Source organism: Rhinolophus sinicus, chromosome 7, assembly GCF_057876585.1.
Source record: "Rhinolophus sinicus isolate RSI-liver-muscle chromosome 7, RSI-T2T, whole genome shotgun sequence".
NCBI classification, from domain to species: domain Eukaryota; kingdom Metazoa; phylum Chordata; class Mammalia; order Chiroptera; family Rhinolophidae; genus Rhinolophus; species Rhinolophus sinicus.
In genome coordinates, this window is record NC_142507.1 from 45,840,216 (window position 1) to 45,853,859 (window position 13,644).

The window sequence follows — 13,644 nt, forward strand, 5'->3', positions numbered from 1 at the left end:
CACCATGACATTCTCTTAGTCTGAATCCTTTCAGTATGAACCTTTATATTCAGCTATAGTTTTCTTCTATGTATTTGCATGACCTTGACATTTGCATGTGCTTAACCTGGCCTTGGGCACACCTATAATAAGGCTACTGTGACAAGCGATGCTGCACATGTGGTCAGTCCATGGTGACCTGGTTACTCACTCCATCAGTTACTCCAGGACTCTTGCCTGGCACAGTCCAGGCTTCTCTCGCTAGGCACTTTGGCTATGCCAGGAGCAGATGGGCCTTCCCGACAGGGAGGTCCTGGAACCTGGCAAAGAGAACCTCCCAAGGCTATTACTACAAAAGGAATGGGGCTGCTAATGACACTGAGTCCATCTCAGAAGGGCTGCAATGGCCAGGAAAAACAAATGACCTCCTTTATTCCCATGCTTGACCTTTCTTCTTTTGTAAATGGGCACAGAAGAGGCTCGTAAAGCACTTAGCTCCTGTTTTCACGGCATCAGCAGCAGAAGTTCCCCCTCCCCATCTTCCAATCTGCTGCTTGTCACTACAGCATTCTGAGACTCAAGCTCTTCAGTTCACCTTCTGTGAACTTCAGTCAGCTTCCTACATGCCACACAGGGAAGTACTCTGCTTTTGGTTTCAGAAACACAATCTTCAGGAGGCAAAGGTCAAGTAATAACAACTTGCAATGGAAACAATTTACTTTTTTTTTTTTTTTTAATAGAGTCGGGACTTGGTGAGGCTTGGTTGACATCTTGTTCAAAATATAATCAAAGTTGAAGTCTCATCCTTCATTTGATGTCCACTCAGTATTCATTCATTATGAGATCCATATACACGCAAGAGAATGGGGAAGGGGGGTGCTACAGAAGTGTTCAACAGCTTGTCTTTGTTCAAGGATCCTTTATTCTAGCAGGGAAGACAAGTACACAAGTAACTATCATGTAGGGCCTTTTGTCATAAGACCGTAACACGGTGCAAAACATTTTTGAGAAGGCAAGTCACCTCTTATTCAGGTTACTGGGATTGCCTTCATAGAGGAAGTAACACTGAGTCGGGTCTTGAAGATGTCAGCAGAGCCCGAGAGAAAGCAATATGAAATACACAAAACAGGAGGAGGGGGCAGCTTCGTGAGTGGCTCAGTTTGACTGGAGCGCTCCTTACGTAGAGTCTTGACTGATGACGCTGGAAAGGGCGGTTGGGGCCAAACCCTGGGGGGAACTTGAATGCCAGGCTGAAAAGTCAGGCTTTCATTGATGGGCAGTGGAAAATCACCGAAGGATTTTTTTTAAACAACTTTATTGAGGGAGTTCTGACGTGCAATAAATTACACATTTCAAAGTACAGTTTGATAAGTTTGGGCATGTGTATATACCCACAAAACCATCACCACAATCAAGATAACGAACATAGCCAATCACCTTCAGAAGTTCCACTGAAAGATATTAAGAGAATGACAATCAAAGCAAAGCTTCGGGAAAACATTTCTTGAGTTTTAAAAAATAAACGCTCCCTTCTGATAGTTTTTGAAAGTCTCCTTCAGTGGTATGTAAGATTTCAAAATGAATTATAACATCTAAAAATGAATAAAACAATGGACACAGCTTTGGTCGATCTGGTGGCAGCATATTGCACAGACTGGAACGGGGCAAGCCTGGAACAGGAGGATCGATTGAAAGCTTAACTAGGAGGCTTTATCAATAGCCCAGGCAGGTGGTCATAAACTCTTGTAGGAAAAATCAAAACAAGAAGGAAGGGATACATGAGAAAGACTACTTGGGTGAACAGGACTGGAAAGAGGAAGGAGGGAAAAATGACTGAAGTTCTGAGCTAGTTAAACGGCAATTGGGGAAAGCAAGGGAATAAGAAAGGTATATAGAAATAAAGGGTTGGAGTTCGTGGATATGGATTTGGGAGGAAGGAAAATAAGTCAGACTTACAAATCACCCACATCAAGGCAACAGGTAAAAGCACAGATTGGCTTGCCTTTGTGAAAGACAGAGTTAATGGAAAGAAAAAATGTCAAGCTAGAACTTTATAAACTTTAAGTCACAGGGGCTCCAAACTGTTTCAGCAGTGCTTAAAATATTTCAGGCCCCGGGCTTTACAAAGAGTATTGTTTCATTTATCCCTCATAGTGATTGTACGAATTAAGTTACCAAATCATCTCTATTTTAAGATGTGGAAACTAAAGCACAAAAGAATTGGAGTACCTGCCCAATGTCACGATTAATCTATGGTGAGAGGAAATTGTTAAAACCAGATCATCTGAATGCATTCCTAGTTTCTGGGCTACAGCGTCTTCTTCCTATAGCCCAGTTACTTCAGTTTTCCTAGGACAGGGGGGCCTAGCAACAAACACCACACCCAGACCAAAGAGCAGACCAGGGTAATCCCCAGGGGCACCATAGCCTCTATCTCAAGATACCAAAGTATACTTGGAGCTCGATTCACATTCTGGTGTTTTATAGGCAACACGGGACAGAACACGGAGCTCATATGGCTAAGAGGGAAAAGAAAGGAGAAAAAGGAAGCCGCTGGCCTCTGACATTTACCACTCAATTTAATGTTTCCAGGTTTATTGAGATATAACTGACATTTAACATTGTCTAAGTTTAAGGTATACAAAGTAATGACTCTGTGTGTGTGTGTGTGTGTGTGTGTGTGTGTGTGTGTGTGTGTACAGCAAAACGATTACCACACTTTTTTGGGGGAGGTGAGAACTTTAAAAATCTTCTCTCTTAGCAACTTTCAAATATACAGTACAGTATTGTTACCTACAGTCGCCATGCTATACATTACATTACAGCCTCAGAACTTTTTCATTGTATACTGTGTTTCCTCGAAAATAAGACCTACCCTGAAAATAAGCCCCAGTTAAATCGTCAGCCAGACGGACGCATTTAGTACGTTATGACGATGTTCCAGAAGATGACATGACTGTATTTGAATAAATGTAGATTGTTGTACATGAAAAAATAAGACATCCCCTGAAAATGCACCCTAATGCATCTTTTGGAGCAAAAATTAATATAAGACCCGGTCTTATTTTCGGGGAAACATGGTAACTGGAAGTGTGTACCCTTTAACCACTTCTCCCTATTTCCCCCAGTCCCTACTCTCTGCCCCAGCAAGCACCAATCTGTTCTCTATTTTTGTATCATTCAGTTTAGATTGCATTTGCTGAGAATCAGTTCAAATGCGTAGACAGAAGAATTTTATTTCATGAACAGAACAGCATTAGTCAAAGTAAAACCTGACTTCACCTAAGAGGCCAAATACCACAAAACTACCATGTTGAGTTCATAGTAATGGAAGGGACAAAGGAATACATCAAGCATCTTAAATTGGTAGCAAAAAGCTAATTTCTACTAAAGAGAAACATGAAATATCATTTCTGCATTATCAACCTATTGTGATTTATCCAAGAAAAGAGGAAACGGCCTAACTTGAAAAAGTGAAAATTTATTAACAGCGCTGCATCTTTATTTCTGTGCATTTAAGGGAGCCAGATGGCCAGCTGGTTGAAGGGATGGGATGCGGTTAGCTCTGTAAACTTCTGCCAAAGCCATTCACGCCTCTCTTCAAGGCTTTTCTTCCTGACAAGCAGATTTGAGGGCTTATGAGTGAAGGAGTCTCTACTGGATGGATCACCGCCTACTAATCTGAGATTGTGAAGGACTATTATGAGATCCACAGAGCACAGAAGCCACAGGCCTTGCTTCCAATCACCTCCAAGCCCTTGTGGTAGGGCCAGGGAAACGTATACCCTCTCTGGATGACTCAGGAGTCACAGAGCTCTGATTTGCCAAAGTCCTAAAGAAAGTTTGGACTTTGCAAGAATTAACACTCTCAGAATAAATTATGAAAAAAAGAGTTATTCTGTGTACAACTATGTTTGACAAGAAGTATCAGGATTGCAACAGAGTTTAAATTATTTGAGGAGAAATGTCTGCAAACTTAAATGGCCAGGTAGTAAATATTTTAAACTTCAGGGGCCATAAGGTGTCTGTCATCTGTCATAACTACTCAACTTTGCCACTGCAGTGCTAGAACAGCCATAGATAATATATAAACAAGACAGTGTAGCTGCATTCCAATAAAACTATTTACAAAAAAGGCAGCAGGCCGTGGGCTGCAACCCCTGTTCTAAAGTGCTGGTTCCCAAACTCTAGATGTACACTAGAATCATGTGTGGAACTGGTTAAAAAGTTGGGGTTTTAAGACTCAGCCCACCCCTACAGAATCAGAATATCTAGGGACAGGGCCTGGAAATCAGCTATTTATAAGGCCCACAGATGACACATGCATCACACTTTGAAAAACACTGTGGTATGCAGCTAGCTTCACCTAAGCTGAGCTGGCCCTCCTGTCCCAGAGATGGGTCTGCATTTCCTGCTTCCGGTGGCAGTACAAATGCAGTGACTGTTTTCTCTTTCTTTGGCCTTTCTAGTAGCAGAGTAGATGAACAAACTGCTATTTTTCACTTCCAACCCTGAAAATGCATAAAATAATTCTGATCAGGTGAAATTAACATGAAATTTAGGTTATGAATTTTTTTTAAAAATCCTCAACTTAAAATAAGATTTCCCAAACAAAAATCTTCCTGAAATCCTTTAGACTGAAAAATTAGTAGACAAGATTCGCACCAAACACAGGGTAACTCTGAAGGACTCGCTTACTGGATACGCCCTTTCCCCAAAATCTCCAGCAAAACGCCTGTCCTGGTGCCTGGAATTCCACTACTAACAAGTCATTGCTTTTTGTCTGGAGGCCTTTGCTTCAACAGAATCTCATTAAAACTCACATACAAACAGAAAGTATAAAAATCTCTGCAGACCTCTGGGTGCTGCTCCCAACTTTAACAATCAGTAGAAAATAAATTACTCAGCTAAGTTCAGTTCTGTCCAAAACAAAATGGCACTTTATTTGGTTGTCTGTTTGAATGACCAGAAATCAATCACCTGATAGGTCAAACGGAAAGAGAGGTTCAGACTGGGAAATGGCTCCGCGTCTTCTTCAGCTCTCCAGATTTTCCTAGGAAGGACAATGAATATCCTACAGTCAAAGGTATGGCCGTGTGGAACTCCCTACGGAAACCAGGAATGATGTGCAGATACCCCCAGGGAATGCAGCCCTGACAAGGCTTCTGCCGATCCTGGGAAGGTGAGTGCTCTATGAGAGCAGCTGTTCGAATGGTGCCACTCAGTCCTGGGCTTAGAATGGCTCCTCTAGTCATCACCACGGCAGATGACACTAATCGTTTTTTGTTAGATAATAGTAAGATGATTCTGAACGGCCTCAACACACAGCCAAAGACGTGAGGGAAATTTACCCGGGAACAGAGGGAAGCCAGGCTGAGATGAGAATTCCACCACCAATACACTGCAGATGTGCAGGAGGTGGACATTAGCCGTATAGGGTCAGCAGTCCACACTTTAGGCAGCATGACTCTGCAGACCCACACCCACAGGCTGAGCTTCTGACTGTTCCCCTTTTCTGTGGCATTGTCGGCAAAGTAGGGAGGCCTGTTTTCCTGCCTGGTTTCCAACTCACAGGAAGAATCCTGAGCTGGAGTCCCAGGTGTTATCAGTGCGAGGGATTACCAGCAAATGCCTCGCCAAGCCAGGGGCCCCAACATACTTACCCAACCGCCCTGGCATTGGACGAACTCCCGGATGGCACTGTTCCCATTGATCATATTTGTCACGGAGATGGCCACCTGTTTTGCCATTTTGGGAGCCATACGGGCCACATGTTCAAACAGTTTCACCGACACTGCCAGGAAGGCTCTCTCATAAGCAAGGCTGGAATCCTGAGCACACCAGGCACTGCTGAGAGATTTTACTGCGTCCTGAAGTATAGCCCCTGACTGGGGAGAGACACAGGGCCTATCAGTGGGGTATAAATGAAACGTGCAAGAGGCTGTAGGTATAGGAATCCAGTCAAGAAAGTGTTTCCCCAAGAACGGCAGATGAACCACAGTTGCATCTGAACTCATCTTCGGGAGCAAGTAGATGGATAGACTTTTCTCATTTTACTGTTTTGTTATTTATTGTAATGGGTGTTAGAAAAACCAGAAGTGGCCCGTCACACCCGTGATTTCAGATATTATTGCCTAGAATGAACCAAATGATTAAAAGAAGAACAAAAACATTTGAAAGAAAAATATTAAGTACATGACAGTACAGCTCAAATAGTGAAGGAATTGCTCGAACGACTGAAGTCTGGGAAATGCTAAAGTAAAGCAGCAGATTACCTTTTTCTCTTCCCCCCAAAAAATGTGGCACAAAAGCCAATAGATAGGGCCAAGCAAGATCCCTTGTACTATAGTGTCGGGGGCCCCATGGTGGTCAGAGCAGGGAGTCAGAGCCCAAACACGCTGAGAAGGGCACCCACATGAGGGTAGCTAGATCTTGGTGTTCCAAATACGGTTCTCCAGTAAAAGAAACCAGAGCTCCCTGGAGAATGGCTGACTTCCAGCTAGGGCTTGGAAAAATACAAGCTCTTTTGTCAGAAACCAAGGAAGTCCTCAGAGAATAAGAAGGATGTGTTGAAATGACATAGTCCAGGTTGAAAGAACCGCCACGGGTCAGAGCTGGGACACTGTGAGCATTCAAGTCAATAATGAGAGGAACAGATTGCAACCCACTGAATAAAGCAGGAATTCATGAGTCAATATTGACGTAAAAAATAAATGAATAGATTGAAATTTGGGTAAGACATGGGATATTTACATGGTTTCAAAGTACCTCCCTACAAAACACTTATTGACTACAAAGGGGAAATGAGTAGCTTTCCAGTGGAGGAGCCTGGCAGACACCATCTAAGTGATTCAAGTCAGCACCAGTAGTGGGAAAAACTGAAATCTGTGCCACTTGACAGGAAGCAATGAGAAAAACACAGCAATACTTCTGTAATATTCCTACCAAAGGTCCGTATCCTGAGTCCATTCAAGAGAAAACATCAAACCCAAGGGACATCCCACGAAATAACTGGCCTATAATTTTCAAGTTTCAAGGTGATGAAAATCAGGGAAAGACTGAGCAACTCTTCCAGACTGAAGGAGACTAAAAGGCTGTGAGAGTGAAATGCAGTCTCTGATTCTGGCCTATATCTTTCTACGATAAATTACATCAGTGGGACAACTGGCAAAAGTTGAATGGGATCTTAGGATGAGATGAAAATGTACCAATGCTAACTTCCTGATTTTGATGGTTTAACTGTGGTTATATATGAATGTCCTTGTCTGAAGGAAATATAAAAAAAGGATTAGGGGGTGATGGAACATCACGTTGGCTACTTACTCTCAAATAACTCAAAAGGGAAATTCTTTGTACAATACACGCAACTTTTCTGTGAGTTTGAGGCTGTTTCAAAAATATTTTTTAATTAGAAAAGTAGATTCAACTATCAGCTACTTAGGAAAGCTTCGGTGCAAGCAATTAGGAGTCTATTCTACCTGAATGTAGAGTAGGCACACCACCCAAGTTGTATTCAGTAAGAAGAGTAACACATTAATGGTTCTAGAATCAGTCTGGGCTCAAATCCTAACTTCATCACTTATGGCGTAACCTAAATTACTTGTTTCCCTAGATCTGTTTCCTTCTCTGCCTAAATGGATATCAAGTCAGAAAATACTTACTGAGGGTGTGTTATGTATCAGACACTATTCTAGACTGTGTGAATACGAACAGTGAATAAGACGGGTTAGCTGTTTGCCCTCACAGTGTTATGTGCAGATGAGGAGAGGTTGTGCTACGGGTAACAGCTTCCATAATACCTCATAAAGTGGGGTAAGGGTTAAATGAGATAATAAGTGTAACGCATTTAGAATACTGCCTGGCACACGGTACGTGATAAATTAGTATTAGCTGTCATTATTGATATTCATCAGCAACATCTTCTAGAACATTGTCTGTGGTCTTTCTATCCAATAGAGGGTCCAGTACTACTGCCAGTAGTCAGCTTTCTAAGGAACAGCGAGATATACCCTGTGGACTACTGCACCATTATCCTGCATTGCACCAAGCTTGTCAACTGCCTATATCCTTCCTGTACATAATTTCATTGCTGGACCTTGGAAGAAAAAAAGAGGCCCGTGTCCAGAAAAATAGGTATTAAAACAGGTGCATAACAAAATAATAAAGTGCCTTAGCAAGAATAAAGTGCTAATGATGTGCTGTGTGCCACAAGGCACAGCTCTGACGAGAAACAAACAGAAACAAGGTGAAGGTTGACCCACCTACGCCACGAGCTTTCCATCTCAGTACCAGGAGGTTTTGATTAACTCCTTAAGAATTAGCAATTAGAGCATCCCTGCTGGACCTCCTTGGGTAAATATATATAAGACCCAAATCTTTCACAGAACATTTCTAGGCACACTCATACAGGAGTATAAGAAAAGGGAAATAGAAAACCAAAGCAGTGGACAATAGAAACAGTAGAAACTTGACCTGCCCCTGACTGATGTCCGCGATGACGCTTTGGGCTGAAGCTTCCAGTTCTCCGTTGAACTTGTCCCCTAACATCCGAAGGCGACCAGCAACGATGGCCACGTCGAAAGAGCAATCCTCTTCTAAGACAGAGGAAATAAACACAGTCACATTTGTCACAATGCTTGCAGGGAGGGCAAGTCCCAGGACTCAGGGCATTGGAGAAAGTTCTCTAGGTTTTTAAACAATGTTGGCATTGTTCTCTTCCAAGAACAATGTTCTGTCAGTACCAATGGTCAGAAAAATCTCCCTTTCCTGAGAATCCTTCCCTTCCATGAAGACTTCAGGCTTTGCTGAAAGCTTCGCGTTTTGCCTTTGGAAACGTGAGTGGAAATGAGAAAGCATACTTCAGATTCTCCCACTGGCCTGCAATCACCACCTCAGGCCAGGAGACTTACCTGGTGAGTCTGTTTCATCGCCACCGTGTAGGCTCCGCCCAGCAACCTGCGACGCGGTACCTAAGAAGTCGTTGAGTAGAAACTCCACGATGCGTTCTGTTTGCTCTTCAAAAGTTCTGGGGCTCATTTTAGATGTTGGTGCTGTTTTGCTTTTCTACAAAACAAGCAGTTTTCAGTTCAGCAGGAAGTCCTCTCCCTCTCTGTCTCCCAAAGTTTCCTAATGGGATGTAGGGTCCTGGAGCCTTGCCCACCACTTTGCTTCAGAAACAGCTGCTCAGATAAGTGAGGCTTCTCTGAAGGACTTACCCGCACAGAACTGGGCGATGACTGAACACTTTTAGTTCCTTGTCTCAGAACCACACCCTAGTCAGTATCTAAGATTAATGAATAACTTAGATTGACTGCCAATTTTTAACTGAATTAGGATCGAGGAAGAACCTCTTGGGTAATGTCACTTAAGAAACACTTCCTGTATGGTATAACCTAAAGAAGGAAGGTTTGTAATAGACAAGCATTCAACTCCTGATTATGGCACGTATTTGCCATAATCATACATTGGTTATTTATTGAGAACCCACATGGAAGAACTATACCTGGCACTACAAATAACACACACAAAAATGACATAGACACAGTCCCCATCCTCACAGAGCTTACATTTTAGCATGAATGACGGCTATTCAATAATTAATCACATAATTTCTTGTGTTTATTGAGATACAGTGTGATTATAGTGTGTAAAGGGAAACGAACCGAGGGGGTTAGGAAGGCTTCCTGGAAGTAGTAACATCTAAGATGAGCTCTGAAGGACAAGTAAGGATTTATTAGGCGAGAGGAGGAATGACACCATTCCAGGTAGAAAGAATGGAATATGTAAAAGCTGAGAAGGTGGGGGGAAAAAAAACCAAAACACTGGGCATTTGAGGAACTGTAAAGGGAGATACAGTGGTACCTCGGTTTTCTAACGTAATCCATTCCGGAAGACCGTTTAAATTCTGAAATGTTCGAAAACCGAGGCACTGTTTCCCAATAGAAAGTAATGCAAAACGGATTAATTCGTTCCAGACCTTTAAAATCAACCCCTAAAACTGCAAATTTAGCATGAATTTTACTATCTAATGATACCATAGATCCATAAAATTTATGGCGTTCATAAACCAAAATGGTCGTCAACGGAGACGTTCGAAAACCGAGGTACCACTATAATACAAAGTATTTCACAGAGAAATCGTGAGGACTAAGGTCATGTTATGTGGAATGACCCAGCAGGGTCTGACATGCAGTCACTGTTGAAAATGTCTTCCTTTCAGCCCAAGGCCTAATGACCAGAATGAAAAGGACCTGGAATTTACTAACAGGATTAATTAGGATTTTCTAAAAAGGGTTGGACTGTCATCGTTTTACAAGATCTCAGGATCGGGCACTTACCCACAGAGGCTGCCTTCGTAATGTAGCTACACCTATATTTTGGGCTTGGGTCTCAGAAGCAGCATTCAAACCTATCAGCCCTTCCAGGGTATTCCGACCTGGTGAACTAATAAGAGATTCAAGTATAAACAGTAAGTCAATTGCTCAGAATGGAATTTCTATCTTGCAACATAATCAGAGCCAGTCTTTTGTTTTCTGTTCCATCCTATAAAAACATAAATTGCTTGGGACTAGGAATAGGAATTATGTAGCTGAAGGGCCATTTTCATTTGTCAGTTCCTATCACTAGGGCTGAACTGTCAGTTACTACTCAGTAGCCTTCAGACCGCTAAGGTCGGAAGGTCCCTCAGAGAGAATTCTAGGCCACCTTCCTTGCACACTACAGCTAGCCACTGACAATTTAAGGATTACAACAAATACATTTACAATGTACTCCCAAAATAATATACAAAATCAAAAATGTGTACAAGAGGCCATCCGACTGGTATAAAAAGGCCTGCCCCAAGGTTAAGCGGTATCAGTCAGCGGCAGAAGAGAAATTTAAAACCAAGTCTGTCTTACCTCAGAAACCTTTTCCCACAATAATAAACCACCTTCCTCATTTCACTACTGATATGCTTATACGCACATACCATCTGTCGAATCTAAACTGGACTCCTTTGCATTATCTTTCTGATCAATGTTGTGAGGCCACAGAAGCGGACTATATGCTCTCGTGGTCAATGTGGGATCGATTTTCCTTCTTCATTTACCTCTCTTTGGACCTTCAATGTAGCACCCTCCCAAACCACCCTTCCCCTCCCACCTCCCGCCCCAGCCCACCTACCCTTCACTCTTACAGTTCTAGTATCGTTCTCCTAAATATTACTGAAAAATGAAGCCATAAGTTTTTCACTATTACTTGTTTCTCTTGCTGCTCTGGCCACAATAATTTACATCCTTCTTCCAAAAGCCTCATCTCATCGTATCATGGGCTCAAAGTCCAGGGTCTTGTTATCTGCCCCAGGTCTGCATGAGGATGGGGAGCCTCAGGTATAGCTCCTTCAGTGTGGAGACCTACAGCTAAGTTGTCTCCCCTCCCCAAACACCCAAAAGATGAGAAAGGGACAGAAAATGTGCAACAGAACTCCCATTCAAAAAGGGGGGGAATGGAGGCATAGAACAATCACTGGTCCATAGCAATAAAATTACGATCAGGAACTATGCAAATGATTGTCTATGCAATGTTCCAAAACACCACTGTCATTGGTGGGTACTCATTATGTGTATTACATTCTATTACCCATTCTAAGACAGACATTAGGAACGCCATCTTTCTAAAAAGCACAGTATCAACTACCCTCGTGGATTTTAAAGCATCTAACATATCACATCATCAAACCATATGCCCACAGAGGCTAGAGAGAGCTCCTGAGGGGAAGGAATAGTAAATAAATAACTACGTGGTATACTGAAGCTTTAGTCATTTTGCTTATAAAGCAGTAAAACCAGGCTACAATTAAATCAGTTCTTCATTGAGATCATCTTAAGATTGTATTTTCAAAAGCAACAGTTTCATATTCTGTTATGCCCCTTACATGACAGAAAATCAACCAAGTAAAACTTAATTTTCTAAAAGCTCCAATAGTTGGGATTATTTTAGTAACATTTATTCAATTGCTGAGCCATACCTAACTTTCTTTAGGTCAACATTTCAATTAGTCTCTAATTTTTTTTACAAGTCAATAGATTTACGTAGTTTCTATCACCTATATCCTGTTTCCTTGTAACACTTTTATTTCAGTTACAGTTGACATTCAACATTATTTTATATTAGTTTCAGGTGTACACCATAGTGGTTAGACAGTTATATAATTTATTCAGTGACCCCCCCACCCCCACCCCCATTAATCTAGTGCCCTTGTACACTTTAAATTGGCAGCGCTTGACATTTTGGTTTAACTGGACAAGTCAAAATATGGAAAAGCACTTCTGAAGCTGTTCTGGTCCCTCTACTTTCAGTCCCTGGGGACCCAAGGTCTAGATCAATCATTCTCAATTGGGGGTGATTTCACCCCCCAGAGCACCTCTGGCAATGCTGGAGACATTTTCAGTTGCCACAACTGAGGGTTCTCTTGGCATCTAGTGGGTATAGGCCAGAGCTGTGGCCAATAACCATCCTACAATGCACAGGAAAACCCCCACAACAAAGAATTCTTTGGCCCCAACTGTCAATAATGCCACTTTTGAGAAACCCTAGACGGAATTCCATTATTTTCTACATAGTTGACACAATGGAACACAACACACTTCAAACACCAATCCCAAAACACCGTCAGAATCTAATTACTTCTAGCCATTCATTCAATAAGTATTTATCAAGTAATCACTAGATGGCAGATATTATGAAGACAGATGGAAAGAAAGACAATCTTGTCCACAGGGAACAATCAACTTACAAAACCGAGGGCCCTTACCAGAAAATTCAATACTGTCTGTTACATATTCCTATTAAGAGCCTCACTGTGAGAAGTGAGGGGTGAAAAAGTACTTGAAGGCTACGCGGTCCACCTCCGTATCTAGGTAACGGAAGTCCTAGTTAAGCTGGGTGATATTTGGAGCATCTTATCTTAACTCCTTGAAGAAATCCTCTCACTAAGCTCCATGTTAAAAGTTATGCGCTGTGTTCACTGAAGAACAGCATAAGAAACAGTCACATGAAGCTAACTTCCCACGGAAATTGTGTCCACATCAGTCAGTGCCACCTAGGTGAAGCTACCTGTGAATTTCTTTTAGAAGTTAGGTTTGGAATGTTTCTTTCTCACCGATGACAACTATATAATTATTTCTCTTCACTCTGACTGCCAAATCACTTACAGAGCTAATTCGGAGGCTCAGCTATATCAACTGTGTAGGCCCTTAAGCCTGAACATTTGTGTATTTCCCCATCCCTCATCCAGCTGGTCTTTACTGGTAGTTTCATCTTCCCTGTTCTGGATTCTCTAGTTATTTATACTTTACCACAATTTCATTAAATCTGTTCTCGCCATAAATTGTTTCAATTATAAAATGTGGCCAGGTATGAATCAAGTGAAGACTGAGGCAGAGTGACAAGCAAGGAATTACAACAGTACTGCTAGGCACGTGCACTGATGCTTTCACAGCTTGGAGGAGACCCTTCTGAAGGCAATGAGGCTCACAGAAAACGTCCTGGAAGAGCTCGTGACTGAGCTGAACGCTGACTTAAATAAAGAAGATTTAAAGGTGAGGCAATGTTTTCAGCAAGAAATGAAAGCAGGTGCCAAAGCACAGAGGTGAGACAGAGCTGGTGCATTCAGGAAAATGCAAG

At 42.1% G+C, this 13,644-nt stretch overlaps 1 protein-coding gene across 8 annotated transcripts in view; it reads right to left on the bottom strand.

Annotated features, from left to right (window-relative positions):
* Positions 1 to 13,644, bottom strand: part of PTPN22 (protein tyrosine phosphatase non-receptor type 22) — a 64,824-nt gene that overhangs the window by 50,758 nt on the left and 422 nt on the right. Inside the window, exons 2-7 of one of the 8 annotated variants that reach the window (XR_012491624.2) lie at positions 10,317 to 10,422; positions 8,889 to 9,042; positions 8,452 to 8,573; positions 5,643 to 5,867; positions 4,960 to 5,032; positions 3,441 to 4,490 (exon numbers count right to left, since the gene is read on the bottom strand). Coding sequence is in view for 5 of the 8 variants with exons in the window: in XM_019730390.3 (XP_019585949.3) it covers positions 5,015 to 5,032; positions 5,643 to 5,867; positions 8,452 to 8,573; positions 8,889 to 9,042; positions 10,317 to 10,422 (625 nt within the window). In the remaining 3 variants the exon portion in view is untranslated. The other 7 variants (XR_016021755.1, XM_019730390.3, XM_074318596.2 and 4 more) reach the window with 7 other exon arrangements.